Source organism: Cataglyphis hispanica, chromosome 3 (assembly GCF_021464435.1).
Source record: "Cataglyphis hispanica isolate Lineage 1 chromosome 3, ULB_Chis1_1.0, whole genome shotgun sequence".
Taxonomy (NCBI): Eukaryota; Metazoa; Arthropoda; class Insecta; order Hymenoptera; family Formicidae; genus Cataglyphis; species Cataglyphis hispanica.
The window spans coordinates 2984506-3000356 of record NC_065956.1 but is presented as its reverse complement, the minus strand read 5'-3'; the positions used below and the strand labels follow the sequence as shown (position 1 = coordinate 3000356).

Sequence of the window (15851 nt, the reverse complement as noted above, 5' to 3'; positions counted from 1 at the left end):
GATCGTATTGCGTATGCGCGGCACCGATGTTTCCGCGATGCATCTCGCGCCAATTTCACGCACGACGCAGCGTGAATCACGAATCAGGTAGTATGTATAATATATGCTCCGTGGATCAGGTTAGTACAATATATGTGCTCGGGGTCGGGACAGAGCGGACCGGAACCCGGAACCCAGTAGTGGTGTCCGCTCCGACGAGGGACGTTGATCGATCTTCTTGTTGTGTCGTTTAATACGCGTTGTACGACGCGCGATTTTCATGATGTAGCGCTAGAGTATTCGGGTTGACAGAGAGACTCGAGCAGATCGCTGATAATCCGAACGATCGCCCCTCCGTGATCCTGTCGAGAGGATTTTTTTCTCCTCGTTCCCATTCGGTCTTTGACGTCGTTGCGCGTGTGTGTATATGCGAACATACGTTCCGAGACGACGCACGGGAGAACGTGGAGCCCTCACGGGGCCAGGTATCAAAGTGCGAATCACAGCGTCAAGATGGCGTGTGCCACGAGCACAGCTGTTGTTTACCCACAAACCCGTGTGGAGCAGGTCACTGGCTGCTGCCGCTACTGTTGAGAGGTCGAGCGCGCTAACGACGACTGGCTCTCCCGTCGTCGGGACTGGTCGGGTCGGGACGATGGGAGATGCTCGACGAATGAGCGACTCGGAGTAACGGAGCATTCTCGAGAGAGCAGCGTGACGGCGACGTGACGAGACGTGACAACAACGACGACGACGACGACGACAACAACGAGGAGGACGACGACGACGACGACGACGACGTCGGTGGTAGTGGCGGCAGCGGTGGTGGTAGTAGTAGTGGTGTACCGAGGAAAAAACGGAAAGATTGACTCGATGGAGGGTGGCGAGGCCTGCGACGGCAGAAGTCACGAAGTCAGCGGGCACGAATCGAGCGCGAGAAACTAACCTAATTGCGCCAGATCCGCCATCGGTCGGCACGAGGACGGCGAGGACGGCGAGGCGAAGTGATCGAGAGTGGAAGCGTCGATACCGAAGGAGAAAGCGGCGAAGTTAGTTTACGTTTAGTTGACGCGACAAGTGCGCGTTATCCGCTCGTCGCCCTGCATGGCTCCTTTAACCTCCCTGAATGATCTGACGTCTCGATGCGTTACGTAAAAAGCGCGAATGCACGATTGACCGCAAGATTGACGATGTCTACATTCCTGATTTCGCTTGTCTTTCGATCACAACACTGCATATGACGCCCACGTGTTAATGCATCGTGTCTGCATGATTCTTGGCAAGTTTGAGGTTAGGTTTACTGTTAGTTACTTGTGTCATACGATCGTACATCGGATATCAGCGAGATTTCGATGATAAAGATCGTTGTTGTGTTTGTTAAATTGCAATAAATTGACGGATCGTTTGCAACGAGTTGTGCACATTTGCATTTTATTATCGTTTGTATTTATCGCGATTTGAGTGACAGTATTGTGAGTCATTGTATACCTTTGTGTACCCCACCATTTGTTCTCGTGAATTATGAAAATCTATTGCTTTAGGCTATTGTGTCTTTTGGCAGCTTATTGTTTAATTTGTTAATCTGTTTGCCATTGTTCTTTTGCCATTATTCTTATATGGTATTTCTTGTGGGTGTTTATGCATGTAAAACATCTGATGATGACGGAGCATTTTGATTTTATGTAATTTTTTTCTATAAATTCTTTTTAAAATTATTACATTTTTATGAATCTATCTGTTTTAATTTTTTTTTTTTACCTATTAATTTTCTCTATTTGTTGTACGTAATAGGTATCATCATGAATGCCAGGACGCAGCTGTTTGAATTGAGTATGGAGGGACGCCAGGTGGATGAGGCGGTTGCGAGTATATTTCATACCGTACTCTTTCATCGAAGTCTCGGCAAATTCAAGTACAAACAGGAAGGCAGCTACTCGGTGGGCACTGTGGGATATCAGGATGTGGATTGCGACTTCATTGATCTCACTTACGTCTGCTGTTCGTCGGTGTATCTCGATCAGACGCTGAAACGCGAGATATCGGGATTTTCGGAAGCTCTTCGTTCCACTGACAGTCCGGGCTCAGGTCAGATATCTCTAGAATTCTTCCAGAGGAAAAAGAGCCGCTGGCCATTTCAACCAGAATGCATACCATGGGAGGTATGGACTGTACGTCTCGAACTCATCAAATTGGCCACTGAACATGAACGGCAGATATGTCGGGAAAAGGTGGGCGACCTGCTGACCGAGAAGATCCTTTACATCACCGAGGTTATGAATCGACACGATTATGTTCCGAAAGTGCCGAGTCAAGCTGAACTGGATTTGATCTTTGATACTTCGTATCCAGATATACAGCCGTACCTCTTTAAAATGTCCTTCACGACCTCTAGTCCGTCGACCACCACGATGGGCAATACTATGAAAAAATTGATCAGAGAGACACTGTCCATTTAGTTGTTATAAGGTATAGTTCTAAAGTTCTAACATTAATATGTATAGTTTAGAGTCATCTGAAAAACGCAAAACTTGCTCTTATTTTTCATCTATGATATACAAATTTCTGTTGCATTGCACCATGCAATTTCATTTCAGATTTGTTCATAATGACTCTAATCTACCTTAGCTATTATTATGAGTTCCTAAAAAAGAAAAAAAATTCTAAATTTATTCTACGAAGAATGATCCGAATAGAGAAACTATGAAAAGTACCCGGCGTGCTTTGCCTACATGGTAGACTCTTATCACGGATTTTGTAAGCTCTAGTATCTCTTATAAAAAAAAACAAAAAAAAAAACGGAATATATACATCACAGAAACTTTATACATCACAGGGACTTCCGCTGTGTCTCTAATGTCTTTATAGTACAAATGAACACAACACTCTTGTGACACCTGCTTTTTTTGTACTTTACTATGAACGTCCGTCGCATAATTTTAGCAGGATCATATTAATCACGTCTTACACGATAATATTTCGCATTATACCTCTTAAAATCTTACCATTCAAGTCTCTCTCGACACATGACTTTTATCAAGGCAAAACGACATTATGTTCCTCTCTCGCTTCTCACCCTTTTTAAATGCTGTGTGTATACATCGTAGAATAGATTCGAGCGTAATTTCTAGATATATTTCTGGAATTTAACTTTGCGCGTCGCATAAAGAAGATAATTTGATTTAGAGTAAGGATACAGAAAAATATTAAACCTCTAGTTGAGAAGAGCAAGATGTTTCCAGATATTTTAATGTCTAGTAGAATCTTTGAGAGCAATGCATCTCTAAAAGTCTCGTTATTTACTTACTCCTTCACAAACTTCTTCGAGTGCATAACGGCTGTATTCGGCACTTTCTTCAGTCACATTATTTTTCATTAATGTTGAAAGTATACATAGTTATCTCAAATTGATGATAATGGAAAATGCTTTTGGATGATTCCGCATGTATATATACGTACATCCATTCATACATATATGCATGCATACATACATACATACACACAAACACATACACATACATATATATATCTACATGCATACATACAATTTATATGTACACATACGTGCGTGCGTTGCACGACGTGTGGTGTGTATACCTTGCGTTTGCATATAAAACATACGTATAATTTTGGCTTCTTGAATCTAACACTAAATTTTCAGCCGTCTAATTTTGGATTTAGTAATATGAAAATCGGCATCAAAGCCTTTGGGAGTCATATTTAGCATCAATTTGCACGGCAACGTGTTAATTAAATAATTATGGTGTATGGATGGAATCGATTGTTATTTATTTACGTGGATGATGATACGTAACGTAACATCAGATTATATTATGACGCGCAGATTACAAATTATTCACACTACTTTCATTGATCTTAAGTTAACACATATATATAATCAAAGTGTAAAATAAGTTAAAATATAATTGTTAAGTCAATGCGCGCGATGCCCGCAATATCGAAGCGCACCGGGTGATACGAAAGAACCGCACGAAAAATCGCATTCATAATTACATTTTCCCAGTCGTTTCGTGCCTTCGTATCGAATTTTTGATAGGAAAATTAATGTGCTAGGAAAACTAACATACCTGATCCAGACATCATTATTATTGTATATAATATGATGATAATGATAATATCATTATTATTTATTGACCACACGCGAAGCATCTCTCATCTCGTAAGGAGTGAGATAGTCTCTCTCTCGTGCAGAAGATAAATCTGTGATCCTTCTCGGATTCGAGGCAGTTTTGTTTCTATTCCTCGTAAGCGATAAGTGTGTGTGTGTGTGTGTGTGCCGTTGACGTGTCGTTTTAGGAGTTCCAAGTTGACGGGAAACGCGCGGATATCGGAACGTTCGTTGGCGGCGACCCACGCGCGATTATACTTATTGTACAATGTAAATAGTGTGTCCGAAAATTATGCCGTAAATCAAAGACGTCGTGTCGGAAGGGTCTTCGCACGTTCCGAGATCCGCACTTCGGCTTTTCCTATGACCAATCAACAGAGATATCACGACGCGTAATACACATATACTTTACGAGTTAAGTAAAGTAGACGAGAAGCGTAATATTAATTTATAGTTGATCATATATTGTCTCTATTGCTTTCTTTCGCGATGTTCTCTAAGTAGTTTAATATACAATTGCAATTTAGCTAAATGTTTCGCGAATCGAGCATACGTCGATTCTATTGGATTGTTTTTCTTCTCTTGTCGATTGAAGGAAAGAAAAGAAAAGAAAAGAAAGGGAAAGAAAAATAAAGCGGGGATCGTCGATAATCTGCCGTTCTCTGTGATTCTCTGAATCTACTCCAATCTCTTTCCCTTGCACCATCCGGTAGATGCCGTGTACGATTGTAAAAAGATATGACATTATGAAAAAGAGAGGCGCGCATATATGTGTGTATAGGCGCATATAAATATATATATATATAAATATGATATATAGAAAGAACAAAGAGCGAGAAAGAAAGAAAGGACGAAAGCACGAGCGAGTGGCCACGTGTGTATGTGCAACTAGAATTTTGCGGATTTATCAAATTGCCACATGCTGTTATAAATAAATATAATTATATGTGTATATATATATATATATATATATATATATATATATATATATATATGTAAGCAAAATAGAAGATAAAACCGAGACCTGTATATTATAAGCTGCGAGACAAAATGTGACAAAATGTGTAGTGTGTATAGCGAGAAAGATAAAATATCTGCAAGTTTTAATTTATCATGATGAGTACGCTGATGATAAAGGACTAATTATTAATAAATTACTGTATTTTATAATAGTGCTTTTATGGAAACATTTAAATCCCTTATTTCTTCATGATATCTATTTAATCCCATTTCTTCTACAATAAAAGACAAAATGAGATATAAACTTCCAATATATATGTATATGTTTTAGAGCAAAAAGATAAGAAAATCCATGTTTTTGTCTTTAAAAAAATTTTAATAATTTATTTTTTTCTATAGTATATATTAATTAAAAGTACATAAAATTTATATATATAAATTTCATAAGAATATACATATATTTATATCAATCAATAATTATTATATTAAAATCTTTTTACTACATTATTATCTGTAATTAAAAAAAATAAGATATAGATTTATATTCTCTGCGTCCGTAAAAATATATTTTATCTATTATTAATCATTGACTCTTATGGTACGCAAATTTCAAGCAATTAGCACAATAATAGCAAATGTAAAGTACATGTTTTATCACTCCGTCACATGCTGCGCTCTACCGGGTGATTCACAAGTTTTCGACCAAAGTGAAGTTTTATGCTCACCCGATATTATATCGATTATCGTAATGGTAATGTTACGGATTTCCGACTATCGATGCGATTGCGAAGCAACGAAACGGAAGGATTTGTGGACAAATAATTTTGCTATCTTTTATTCGCAACATTCCGACTCACGTTCCTTCGTTTTAAATGGGAGCGTTCATGCAAAACTCGTGCTTCTCCCGAACAAATGTCAAATTTTTCACATACCGCGCGCCAGGAATCCGCGCACCATCTAAGAAGAACATAATTGAGCCAAAGAATTTTTCCACAATAAGATGCAAACGGATGCGAAATCGCCCCTTTTCCTATCCACGTAACCGAACGCGTGTGGATCCTGGCGAAGGATATATTCATTTTAACTTTATTAGATTCTGAAGAATACTCCCGAGAATTTTCGCGAGAATTTCAAGTATTTTTGACCGTTTCCTTGACATCATTCTCGATGCCACGTGCTTCAAGCAGAGAAGGATTGCAAAATATATAGCAGTTTTATATAGCAACTGTTGGATAAAAATTGTTACTCCTTTCTTTCAGATAGCAATTTATTAAAATTAATAAATTGAGACATACAACTGGAAAGAGAGTACACAAAAAGGATGCATTTCAAGTTTTTATGTTATACTGTAAAACGTTTATGAAGAAGGGAGTATCTAATTAGTAGCCCATTAATTATTAATGGAGTTATAGCTTATACAGTGTTTTTACTTTTGTACTGTTTTCCCTCATTTCAATTACGAGTTGTAAAAGCAATATTTTTTTTCTATATATATAATATATTATATTCTCTATATTCAAGATCTTTATTCAAATGACCATGTCACATGCCGCTTTTTAATCAAATTTCTGTGAATTTATTCTTCAAAAATTTTAGAAAATTACAATATTTTTCTATAATTCATTATTAGAGAGATTAGAGAGAATCTTAGAAATATTGCGTGTCTTACTAAAATTCCTGCATTGTTCTATGTCTATCGGATTATATTGCATATAAATGTATATTTCGACTATAAAAGCAAGCGTGTAAAATATATAGCAGTAATTTTATTATTGCGCAGTCACATACATCATACATAGTAATGTAAGATAAATATAAAGGTAGCTATCAAAACTGTCAATAATTTTGATAACTGTTGTTATATTCACTTTACGTTGCTATTTATTATATGATATATTAAACTGAAAAATCTAAACGCAATTTTCAGAATTATTTTTATTAATATATTATTCTACAAAAAAATCTTTTTTTTTGTTGAAATTGAAATTTTAAATCTAGTCTCAATAAAATAGGAAAAGGACATTCAAAAACAATTATTTTTGAGTAAATAATTTGAGAAAGACAAACAGATAAAATCTATAAAATTTTTGAATAACAAGATTAAAATAACTTATAAAAGAGAAATAAAGTAGTTTAAAAGAGAAAAATAAAAAAGTATAAATAAATAAAAATAGTATAAGAAAAGTATAAATAAATAAAAAGTATAAAGTAAATAAAAATTATTATTTAAAGAAATACTCGATTACGCACATCTATCTATATACCTCTTAAACATCTTTTAATTAAAGAAAGAAATGGGAAAATATTTTTCAAAATATCGAGAAGAAAATTAATCGCTCTGGAATTTTACAAAAAATCTTACTTGTTTAATATTTTAAGTCAAGCATCGATATTATTAGGTATTATCATATAATATCTTCGTATAAAAAGCGATCACATGCACCTACGCGCACGCCTGCGCGGAAAAACCGCGTCGGGGCGAAGCTGCTCTCACGAAGCCGGTGCGCTTCCGATTTTCACGCCTCTCAGTCGCCGATAGGAAAGCAGCGCGCGAACCGCCGGCGTCGTGACGCTCCGAAATGATCGTCGCGCGTCACTACGTATTCGAGAGCATCGTCATCTGGCGATCGTGGTCTCGGCATCCTTCCAAAAATCACGAAAATCGGCGATATATTTAACATCCTACGAAATAAATCGAGCGTGAAAATCACGATATTCAGAAAACGCGAAAAAAATAATCAAATAAATCAGTAAAGTTAAGATAAAAAAAGACAAAAACGCGAGAGAGGGATATCTGATTAGACGTGTGTCGAAACGTATATATGCACGTTTCTCTATGTACACATAACGGACGGACGCCCTGTATATGTGTATATATGTTATTATAAAAGAAATAATAAAAATAAAATTAAGATTACATAAATAAAGAAATATATAAGAATTATAAATAAAGAAATTGTAAAAAAAGCCGTGATAAATTAGAAGACAGATAATTGCACATAGAGAATCCGTTTTTGTGTGTGTATTATATGTGTGACCATATATATATATATACATATGTACATATATATATATATATATATATATATATAAATCTCTGTCATTATCATTTTTTTTGTCGTGTCACTTCTTTGTTTCGCGAATCCCTCGAGGATGCGCGAGCTCCAGTAGTTACACCGGCCTAATATCTAATCTCTCGTGTAATCGCGTGGGCGAAGCGTCGCGACGCCTCTACATTCCAAGAGATTTGTTCCGTCGCAAAACCTAGTGATAACGAGACCACCGTCAGCCTCTTCGGCGTGACCGAAGAAATTGCCACGGTTCATCCGGACTCTTCAACAGGTGGCCGAAATCGATCTCACATATATATATATATATGTGTGTGTGTGCGTGTGTATGTGTGTGCAAGGGTGATCACTTTTCATAATACAGGATGCACCCTTTTATTCCTTTTTTTATTTGGTCGATAATTTTTTAATCTTCCTGTATATTTCACGAACAGAACATTAAGATGTTAAAGTTTAATATTATATCAAAAGAAAAGAAGAAGAGATCGCTTTAAATTTTCTCCAATCTTTTCTTCTAGAGACCTTCTTTCTTTTGATGGTTACAAAAAAATATTGTGTGGACATTAGTTTGATATTTTATATAGATTATTGATAAATGATTAGAAAGGAAAACTATATATTATGATATATAAAAAATTTGTCTTTACATTTTTATATTTAATCATTATTAAGTTGATTATGAGAAATTTATGGCGCTGTTAATATTGACTGACAAATTAGGTAGGATTACTTGATTATTAAAAAGGGTAAAGAGGTGCTTACATGTATACAGAAATGCAAAATTATACTCGCATCAATTGTTTTTGAAATTTAAAAATTGAAAAGAAATCTTTTGCAGCACATTTAATTTTGTTTTTAAAAAACCTTACGTCATCTATCGTTCTTAATTTCTTATTAACCCAAAAAATACATATAATATAATAATAATAATAAAATATATAATATAATAATAAAATTTGACATATAATTAATAATTCGACATAACCAATTTATTATTCTAAATCAATCATCCAATAATTCATATCGAAAAGTGGACACTTTAACAAACGCTCCGTGGTTATTTCGGGAACTTGCCATAATTGTTTCTCGATACTCTGTAACCGCAACAAATTCATTAATATTCGCGATCGCCGTCAACATCGCATCGCTCCATCAACAAACTGTGTACGTAGCTCGCTTCCATTAATCTGCGATTACGCATCGCGCGTTCACGAGTGGAAAACTATTTTCACCTTGTGTAATTTACAACCTTCCGGCTGTAAATAATTCCGCACGTAAATAAATTCACGCGCGAGTAAAAGCGAAAGCCGCAAATTAGAAAATCCGTCGGCAAATTCGTTGCGTCGTTCTTTAAAAAAGAAATTATTACTCGACACTAAAAGAAAGAAAGGAAAACGAAAAGAAACGAGAACGACAAACTTTCGAAATCCATTCGGACTTTAAATAACAAGGCGACCCTGATGAGGAACGTCCAACGAGCTTTTTAAAATAACTCGTACGTTTTACTTTCGACATCCGTGAAACGCGACGTGGCTGTTCTACTTCGTCAACCGTTTCGAAACTTTTCGAGTGTTTGTTTGACAGCTTGACGACGATACCGCCAAAGTTTGCCGACAGTTTCGCCCACGAGTATTTGCCAAACGAGTCATAATCGGCGCTCTTAATTGCTCTCTCGTGTTCTGTTTCAGTGAGAGGAATGACCGTCGTTCTGCCCAGAAGCGCAAGTTTCGTCGCGACATGTTAATTGCCTAACTGTCGCCGTTTCTCTCCGAATAAACGTCAAAGCAAATCGGCGAAACGGTATTGCTGTTAATAATATCAATACAAGCATATTATATTTATATAGTGTAGAAATTAAATGTAATTAAATTCTTGACATATATAAATGACTCTGTCAACGTGACGATTGAACATTTTTAAAATATATCGCTGCCAAAGAACAGTGTAAATTGATTCTGTGCTAAAATTCAAAAGTAAGCGTGAGCATGTGATCCCCTGGAAACGAGCTATCTTGATATAAATATCTGCGATAATATCATTGCTCGACCATTCATATAAAATCCTCAACATTTACTCACTGCCACCTTACAAATTAATGGATAAGGAGAAGAAATCGGTGTTACCTCTAATAAGAATCTTTTGTTATAATTTACTCTTCCCATTTCCACACGAACTTTACTCAGATGATCATATTGATATTTAAATGAAATATGCAATAAGATCATTAACAATCTCGATTAAACGTGAAAAAGTGTGAAAAATAGAAAGAGAACTGGATAGCTGATGCAAGAATTGTAATCGTACAACGAAAGCATAATGTTTCCCATCGAGCTGTCTTGCCAAATTGTTAATAAAATCGAATGCTCTTAAAGGATTATTTAAGCGAACGTTGGACGAGAGCTGCAACGCGTTCCCATACGTGTCTGAGAATAATCGATGCGAAGTCATTTAGCCCCGGCGAGGGATAACCGCGGCGCGAAATTCAAGCTAATCTGCTTATCTCTTGGGCTATAACTCGCTCATCTATCAAAACCTTATTGCGCGCAATCCAGCGATATCGACGTAAATGAACGAGCTTCATGACAAATTAATTTGCATTTCCGAGATCGATGATGACACCGATCGCGATCACTTCAATCAACTTTGTCAGAGCGCATTCTTCCGATTAACTCTCAGCTCGCCGAATCGCATTAGCCGAAGAACGGGATTTCTCGTCGTTGTCCTGAGGAATGATTCCATCCATGCCAGTGCTATAGATTAACGCATGATCGATTCGAGATAACGATGAGAGAGAAGAGAATAAGGAGGAAGTGAAAGGAGGCGGCTATTGATTACGATCGGTATTCTTCTTCAGCATCCGCTATGGTTGACAACACAGAAATGACGCAAATAACGTCGGAATCGTCGCTGGTATTTGAAATGCAAAATTCATCGGCGCGCAATTACACCTATCCGGAGGACGTTATCACGTCAAATGTGACGGTGCAGATAGTATTCTGCGCGTTCTACATCATCATCTTCGTACTGGGTATTTTCGGCAACGTGCTGGTGGTCTTTGTCGTCGGACGAAATCGCCAGATGCACACGGTCACTAATCTCTTTATCGCGAATCTCGCACTCAGCGATGTGCTATTATGCGTGCTGGCCGTGCCCTTCACTCCGCTGTACACCTTCCTGGGTGGTTGGGTTTTCGGTGAAACCCTTTGCCATCTGGTGCCCTACGCTCAGGGTGTCAGCGTGTACATCAGTACGCTTACATTGACCAGCATAGCGGTCGATCGATTCCTGGTGATTATCTATCCGTTTCATCCGCGCATGAAGATCGAGATATGCCTGGCCATTATCGTGAGTATTTGGGTGATCGCGCTGGTAGTGACCTTACCGTACATGGTATACATGCAGTTGGAGGAACCTTATAACATTACCTATTGCGAGGAACACTGGCCCAGCGAGCCGTTTCGCAAGGTCTTCAGCTCGCTCACCTCGATAGTGCAGTTTGTCATGCCGTTCTTCGTCATCGCCTTCTGCTACGTGTGCGTGTCAATCAGGCTAAATGATCGGGCGCGCGCCAAGCCTGGTACCAAGACGAGCAAGCGCGAGGAAGCGGATCGCGAGAGGAAGCGCCGCACCAATCGGATGCTGATCGCCATGGTCACTATATTCGGCGTGTCCTGGCTGCCACTCAACATCGTCAATGTCGTCGATGATTTCTACTCGCAAGCCAACGAGTGGTCCTACTACAAGCTCTGCTTCTTCATGTCGCACTGCCTCGCCATGAGCAGCACCTGCTACAATCCATTCCTCTACGCCTGGCTTAACGACAACTTTCGCAAGGAATTTAAACAGGTATGTCGGTGCGTATAAGCAAGCGCGTGCATTAAAATTCATGTTTGTTCGTTTCTCAGTGAGAGCGCAGGTAAAATCAAACCTTCCCTTCAAAGTTACCGGACGGATTATTTATTTCACTGCCTCTCTCCCTCTTTTATCCATCGGGTATACACGAATAAGCGGATTATTCACAGTTGGACTTGTATAGAAATAGCATCTTGCAAATCTACTTTCGCAAAATTGTACAACATAAAAAAGCGCCGCATCGAAAATATGATTTTCTAGAGTAGGGTTTCGAAAATAAATCCGATGTTATTTTTAAAGCCTTTTAACATTTTATTAAGATGTGTATTTTATTAGAAGGAAAATATAAAAAAGCTTTTATATATATAAATATATATATATATATATATATATATATATATATATATATACACACACGTTGCGCGATACATGCAATTTGTCAAAATCACGGGCCCATGCACGCAATTTTCAAATCGCACAAGATGCACTTTAAGTAATTGGGACAGGAGTATTTGCATCGAAACTATCGAAACTATCGATGAAAATCTAACAGTGTTTGATGATATACATGTCACAATTGTTATATGTTAAAGGGAGGTCAAACAAGTAAATTCTATTGTGTTTGAATTGATTTGCACATTACAGTTGTTTTTTGCGCATGTACAAGTTGACGAAACGTGCTCATTGTTAGAAGCCATCAACAACGATAATACTAGAAACAGTCGCGTGCAAACGCGCATGAATATTGCAGGATGCATTGCGAATAAGAATATTTGCAGTCTATTCAAAGATAGTAATATATTGATGATTCAAGCATGTTCGCATTTGTCGTGAATAAGAATTTATGATAACAGGGTGGTCCCCGTTCTTTATATTTCTTCCTTAAAGATTCCGTTGCGCGCTACTATAATAAACTCGTAGAATAGAAGATTTGTACCTCATTGCGATGTTTTATACTTTGCAGTGTTCTCTCGTTTTCTGATATTATTAGAAAATACATTATGTCGGATTTTTTAAATCGTTTTTTATTGTATATGTATATTATATATATATATATATATATATATATATATATATATATTTTTACACATACATATTTTGTATTATATAAATTTTTTTTTATATTTATATCTTTATATTTTTATTATATATTGCACAATTTTAACGCTTTATTGTTGTGATGAATAATTTTTTATGAGAAAACAGAAATATAAAAATATTAATTTATATAAGTAATTTATAATTTCAATTTATAAAAGTTATTTTAATTTTTAAAAATAGTAATATAATCATTTTTCATATGTGATTTATTATATAAGCCTTTTGTAAAAAAACTAAGCTATCTCTTTGTGTAAATTATTAATAATCAAAAGAAAATTTAGTATGAGCAAATTTGATTATAAAAAAATAATTGCGCTTATATGCAAAATATTTTGGCATTAATTGATTCTTGTGCATTCTTCGAGCATTTTCCTCGCGATGCTTGATTAATTTTTTTCGATTTGCATTAAATTATTTTTTAATCATCTACACTCGCGTTACGACCTCACCACGCCCTTCTATCAATTACCGATCTCAAGTGTCGCAATAATGAAAATGGTCATTTGACGACCGTTTCGTAACGGCTCTTGGAAAGCTTCTCCATAAACTGCAATTATAGGATCGATTATTAATTTTACCCGAACGTAAAATTGATTTAAACGCACCTTACGCCTTGAAGGATATCACTAGTAAATGAGATCATGTAAAGTTAAACATTGCTCGATTGAATATATGTTTATTAAAGAGATGAGATGAGAGGAACGGTGCTTGTTGACTTAATAGAGTTGATAATCGAATAATAAGGAAAGTTTTAAAAGCTTTCGATTATTTAAGTGGATTATGAAAATATTATGTGCCTATGATATGTATGTGTATCTAACTTTAATCAAAAGTCCTTAGTCAGAATAATGGCATAAGTCAGTCATGGAGCTAGAAGAGTCAGTATTGACAGATTGTACGTTATTTCAAGGAAGATCAACAGTGTGATGTCATTAATATTGCTGTATGTCTGAAATTTCACGTTATCAAGAAATCATGAAACGAAATCTCGCTAATGTTTCCGTAGGTCCTGCCGTGTTTCTCGAGAAACTCTAATGGTGACACTCCGAGGAGCAGGGAGGGCTGCAGAGGCGACAAATTATGTAACGGTAATAATACCATGCAAGAGACACTGCTGCCGAGCAACACGACGCGAACGCAGAATCCCGAGGGATGCGAGATGATTATTCTGGAGCCGACGACGAACATCTCGAAAGAGCAGGATCAACCTTCGAGCTCCTCTAAGGATTTCGACGATGCGGCTCTGTGAGAGAAAGTTCACAGGTATGCTAATATTTTCCGTTATATAAAAATACTAGGTACATTAGACAGAGCAAACGTTAATTAATTAATTACTGTTGGCGTTATCGCTAAAGAGAGAAGGAGAGGGGAAGAGAGAATAACTCGATCTAATCAAGATAACGGTAATATATTTTTGAAAATTTAGATCCCGTCTTAATAATCCTTCGTTAAATATTGTTTCATTTTTTAAATAATCGCGTACAAAACAGCGTTCAGATTAAAAAAATTATTTTCTTCTTATGCAGCAATTTTCACAGAAGTTACATTTTTTTATAAATAACTCATATTTATTTTTAATGTATTACAACATATAAATAAAAATATCTTAAAATAACGAATATTAATAAAAAAAAAAAATAGAATATAAAAAGTAATTTTTAATATTAAAAAGTTTTGGTATATCAAATTAGTTTTTCATATATATTTTCATAACATAAAGACTTTTTTTTGTACTCTAATATATATATATATATATATATATATATATATATATATATTTCTTTTATATTTTCTATACGTCAATCTTTTTACTGTTACTTTTCCGTAGTATAGATAAAATATCGACGATTCCATCCAGCTTGGCACGGTATAAAGTTTCGTTATGAGTTACAGCGCCAAATGGAATCATAGGACTTTCGTCCTTTGAACCTTTCGGGATGTCTCGCTTGTCCAAGAAAAATTCGATTTCTCTCTATCTATCTGCGAGGTACTTTGATTTCGCAGCACTTTGCTTGCGGTAGTTTTATAGAATTCTGTGGGTGCGACAACTGGCTGACATAATGCACATACGTATATTCAGCAGCCATAATAGAGAAAGAAATCCCATGCTTTACAAGAGCTACACGCGAGAGCGAGGAAAACGTGTTCGATTTCCATCTCCGACTTTGTCGCCGGAAAAGTCAAGCCAAAAGCACAGAGAAAGATTCGGAATGCCAAAGTCGTACTTTTTTTTTTTTTTGCTACGGAGAAATTTACAATGCAATCGCTGAGAATCCCGTAACCCGCCGTCTCGTATTATTCGTCTTTTTGCACATTTTTCGCTGATATGGCGGAAAGACATACTCATCCGTGGATAGATCGATTTACGTAACGACCGGGAGTCATTCTTGCCGCGAGGTATCTTGAAATGAAACTGCAGATGCACCGAGAGAGAAAACTGCTATCGATATTTTCATTCGTTTACATGAGTCTGGTTATCGAGCTGAGTAAAGCACGTTTATTATAACAAAAGTGATTGATATCTTTGTGAATTAATTTTCTACTTGATTTATACTTGGGCATGATGTTAATTGAATTACAAATTGTGACGATATTTTTACAATATATTAAGAATACACGCGCGCACACATAAAAATGGATTTAGATGGGCTGAAAATGTGTAGAAGCCGTTCGACGACTTTTTTCTAAATTAAAATCAAATTAAAATTAAAATTGTGCCTCGACAGCTGCTGTGTTACTTTAATTATATATGAATCGAGTTAAAA

The 15851-nt window shown here is 36.4% G+C and overlaps 2 protein-coding genes across 8 annotated transcripts in view; both read left to right on the top strand.

Annotated features, from left to right (window-relative positions):
* Nucleotides 1-119: 119 nt before the first annotated feature.
* On the top strand, nt 120-5277 carry LOC126859496 (autophagy-related protein 101). Of its 3 annotated transcripts, none has more exons than XM_050610850.1 (2): nt 120-1258; nt 1771-5277. In XM_050610850.1, the coding sequence occupies exons 1-2, from the start codon at nt 1234-1236 to the stop codon at nt 2433-2435; spliced, it is 690 nt and encodes a 229-aa protein (XP_050466807.1). In that variant the 5' UTR covers nt 120-1233; the 3' UTR covers nt 2436-5277. The 3 variants fall into 3 exon arrangements, with proteins under 3 accessions (XP_050466807.1, XP_050466809.1, XP_050466808.1); XM_050610852.1 differs by having other exon boundaries at nt 120-1269; XM_050610851.1 differs by having other exon boundaries at nt 123-1028.
* Nucleotides 5278-7607: 2330 nt separating this feature from the next.
* The window catches only part of LOC126859493 (prolactin-releasing peptide receptor-like), a 55332-nt gene continuing 47088 nt past the window's right edge, over nt 7608-15851 (top strand). For 2 of the 5 annotated variants that reach the window (XM_050610843.1, XM_050610844.1), the window contains exons 1-3: nt 7608-8407; nt 9822-11979; nt 14093-14349. In XM_050610843.1, the coding sequence (XP_050466800.1) occupies nt 10996-11979; nt 14093-14335 (1227 nt within the window). In that variant the 5' untranslated portion in view covers nt 7608-8407; nt 9822-10995 and the 3' untranslated portion in view covers nt 14336-14349. Of the gene's footprint in view, nt 8408-9190; nt 9298-9821; nt 11980-14092; nt 14350-15851 lie in introns of those variants that run through there. The other 3 variants (XM_050610840.1, XM_050610841.1, XM_050610842.1) reach the window with 3 other exon arrangements.

Bases quoted from the DNA above. Each gene is read 5' to 3' on its own strand.
- LOC126859496 (XM_050610850.1), top strand. From the start codon at position 1,234: ATGCATCGTGTCTGCATGATTCTTG. The intron at 1,259-1,770 runs GCAAGTTTGAGG...TGTACGTAATAG, and splicing joins TCGTGTCTGCATGATTCTTG to GTATCATCATGAATGCCAGG.